This window comes from Priapulus caudatus, unplaced genomic scaffold (assembly GCF_000485595.1).
Source record: "Priapulus caudatus unplaced genomic scaffold, Priapulus_caudatus-5.0.1 Scaffold721, whole genome shotgun sequence".
Classification (NCBI taxonomy): domain Eukaryota; kingdom Metazoa; phylum Priapulida; class Priapulimorpha; order Priapulimorphida; family Priapulidae; genus Priapulus; species Priapulus caudatus.
In genome coordinates, this window is record NW_014577782.1 from 60,293 (window position 1) to 63,358 (window position 3,066).

Sequence of the window (3,066 nt, forward strand, 5' to 3'; positions counted from 1 at the left end):
TGATTGTTCACAGTGACCTGTGATGTGTAGTGTCCTGTGTGGTGACATGGGTCATCGTTGTGATTTGTACAGAATTTATGATGAGTGACATCAGGTGGCAGCTTTTCTATAGTGCCGCTTCATTTGCTTCTATTGTTGTTGTTTGTAGTTGTGGCCTGGAGAAGTGGCGTACCCTGACTTCACCCATCCGATGGCTACGGAATACTGGACGAAACAGTTGGCACAATTCCACAAGATTGTACCGTTCGATGGCATCTGGCTTGTATGATACAACTCCTGCATGTATAGATAGTGTCAGATAATGCACGTGATATCATCGAGCTTGATCGCTGATGTATCACGTCTCGATCAGTACCACCGATTCTATGTGGAAAAACGTTTTGGTTATTCTAATTTACCCTTTTATTACGAGAAAATATTAATTATAAAACGGATGTTAATTTTTGTTTCTGTCAATGATCTTTGAGAAAAAGTTAGTATTAACACTAATTTTGTTTCTGAAAATGGATTCCGGGAGTGTGATACACAATTCGTGGATAAATGAATGTTTTGTCATGAGACAAAGTTAATGTTAAGACTAATGCTAAGACTAATTTTGTTTCTGTCAAAGGTCTATGAGAAAAAGTTAACGTCAAGACTAATGTTAAGACTAATTTTGTTTCTATCAACAATCCATGAGAAAATGTTAAGTGTGAAGACTAGCTAAACTTAAGACTTATACTGTTTCTGACGAGCGATCCGTGTCTCTTGCAGGATGAGAATGAGCCAACGAGTCGCGCGGCAGGGTCCATACACGGCTGCAGCAACACTAGCCGCACCGACAACCCGCCTTACACACCGGCCGTCGATGACTCATCGCTCGCAGCGGGCACGCTCTGCCCCTCCTCCACCCAGTACGCAGGCAGCCACTACAACCTACACAGCCTGTACGGACTCACCGAGATGAGAGCCACCTACAGGCAAGCATGGCAAACGCTCATCCGAGCGGCCGCGTCTGTTCGCGAGATGAAGGACGCGCAGCGGGCGGACGCGCAGGAAGCGCTTCACGAGATGGCGCGGTTAAACATGGCGAAAACATACGAACAGTCAAACCTGTATGTGAAAGTCATTGAAGGGAATCTCCAAAAGTGGCCTTTCTAGACAGGTGTTTGGTCTATGGAGGTGGTTTCACTGTATAGCCACCACCCGAGGGTGGGGACGTCAGATGTGTCCTTTCTGGACAGGTGTTCATTCTATAAAGGTGTTAATTGTTAACACAGTTTTGACTTTACTCAGGTGTGGCGAAACCGAGGCCAAATATTCTATAAATAGGAACGTGGCTGAAAATAAAATAAAATTATCCACGTGAAACCAATTCCGAATATAGTCTGCGAACAAGAGTGCGTGATTGCTTGACGAGAAAGCAACACGAATAGTCGCGTGACCTTGGGGAAACCGGTGCCGCCGCGTAGGAAACACTTCTGCTGAGAGGTAATTAATTCTTCGTCATTGCAGTGCACTGCTGAGTCTGACTGGGAAACGTCCTTTCATCCTGTCGCGGTCGACCTTCCCCGGCTCCGGGCGATACGGGGGACACTGGCTGGGAGACAACCAGAGCAAGTGGAGTGACATGCGCGCCTCGATATCAGGTGCACGAGAGATGCGGTGCCATGATACAGTATTTTAATCCTCATCGTTTGTGTTTCGTACGAGTCCATACAAGGTGTGCGTGACACAGTGCTGTAATTCAGTGTTTTAATCCTTGTTCGTGTTTCAAGATACATGTACAACAAAAATCTGTCAAAAATGAAATGGCCAATTTGTTGTTGTTTTCGGAATTAACCGTATGGAAATACACTAGATAGTACCACGTGACATCTCTGCGTATTTGTTCTTATATTTTACAAATATTTAAAAGTGGGAAAATCCATGCGCAGTGGTCGGACTCGGAGCGATCTCCCATGTGGAGAATTTATTTGTGATGGAGGGTGCCATATTGGTTTTGTCTCTATAGACGGGCACCCGCTCTCTCGTCAATGGCGCTGGTATCAGGCTTGACATATCATTTCGGTCATGCTTCCCGTCTTGTTCATGGACTTTGCATACATACATGCACAGTGCGCGTGATAAAAACATACACCCACTTGTAAAGTGTAAGAATCAGAATGGAAGGTGTAAACACTGGAGTACTCGTCACGAATGAAGAAAGGAATATGTGCAAAAACCGACACGATAGCACCAAAACATGCAAGGGCGTTGAAAGTATAGATTCGGATCATAGCGAGAGTTGCACTATTTGTCTCAAAATACTGTGTGTGGGATTAGTTTTCGTTATTCTGTGCCAAACGTACAGGTGTCTAACCAGCACAGACAACAATCTACTGCAGCCCTCCAACCCAGAGTCAATAGAGCTCGACTTTTCCGTTTCACCCCATCAAAATGACGGAAGTCTTAGGCAGGTGCTGGAACTCAAAAACGCATGGCCACCTATCCCTGGTCATGACGTCAGGAGACCAAAGCTATTCGACGGATTTTGTACGCTAGTTCCAGATGAACTAAAGTTTGAATGTGATCCAGAGGATGAAAGGAACAAGACCACATGCGAAGGTCGAGGATGCTGTTGGCTCCCTCTAGTGGAGCCAAATGCGGCGCGGAACGTCGTACAAACGACCGATAAATTCACGGGCACCGTGATCGAGGTTACACTACGTGGTACGGGCGTTCCCTCCTGCTATTACCCGTTAGTCTACCCTGGCTACAGACTAACCGATCTAGTTCGTAAGGAGTGGGGATATTCGGCGACACTGTACAGAGACGTTCCATCCTACCACCCTGATGACGTCATGGAGCTTGCAATGGATGTGATGTTAGAGACGAAAACTCGACTTCACTTCAAGGTTCATACCTCCAATCAGCTATAGGCTTATTTTTTTTTTTACACATGTTTATTGTCTCGCACCCCCACTCTCACTCTTTTGAGTTCTCTCTCCCCCACCCCTCTCTCTCGCTCTCTCTTGCTCGCTCTTTTTGTTCTCTCTCTCTCTGAATCTCTCTCTCTCTCTCTCTCTCTCTCTGAATCTCTCTCTC

At 45.9% G+C, this 3,066-nt stretch overlaps 1 protein-coding gene across 1 annotated transcript in view; it reads left to right on the forward strand.

Moving 5' to 3' along the window:
* The first annotated feature begins 1,769 nt into the window (after positions 1-1,769).
* The window catches only part of LOC106813063 (lysosomal alpha-glucosidase-like), a 10,510-nt gene continuing 9,213 nt past the window's right edge, over positions 1,770-3,066 (forward strand). The window contains exon 1 of the mRNA XM_014817106.1: positions 1,770-2,876. Within this exon, the coding sequence (XP_014672592.1) occupies positions 2,145-2,876 (732 nt within the window). The 5' untranslated portion in view covers positions 1,770-2,144. The remainder of the gene's footprint in view (positions 2,877-3,066) is intronic.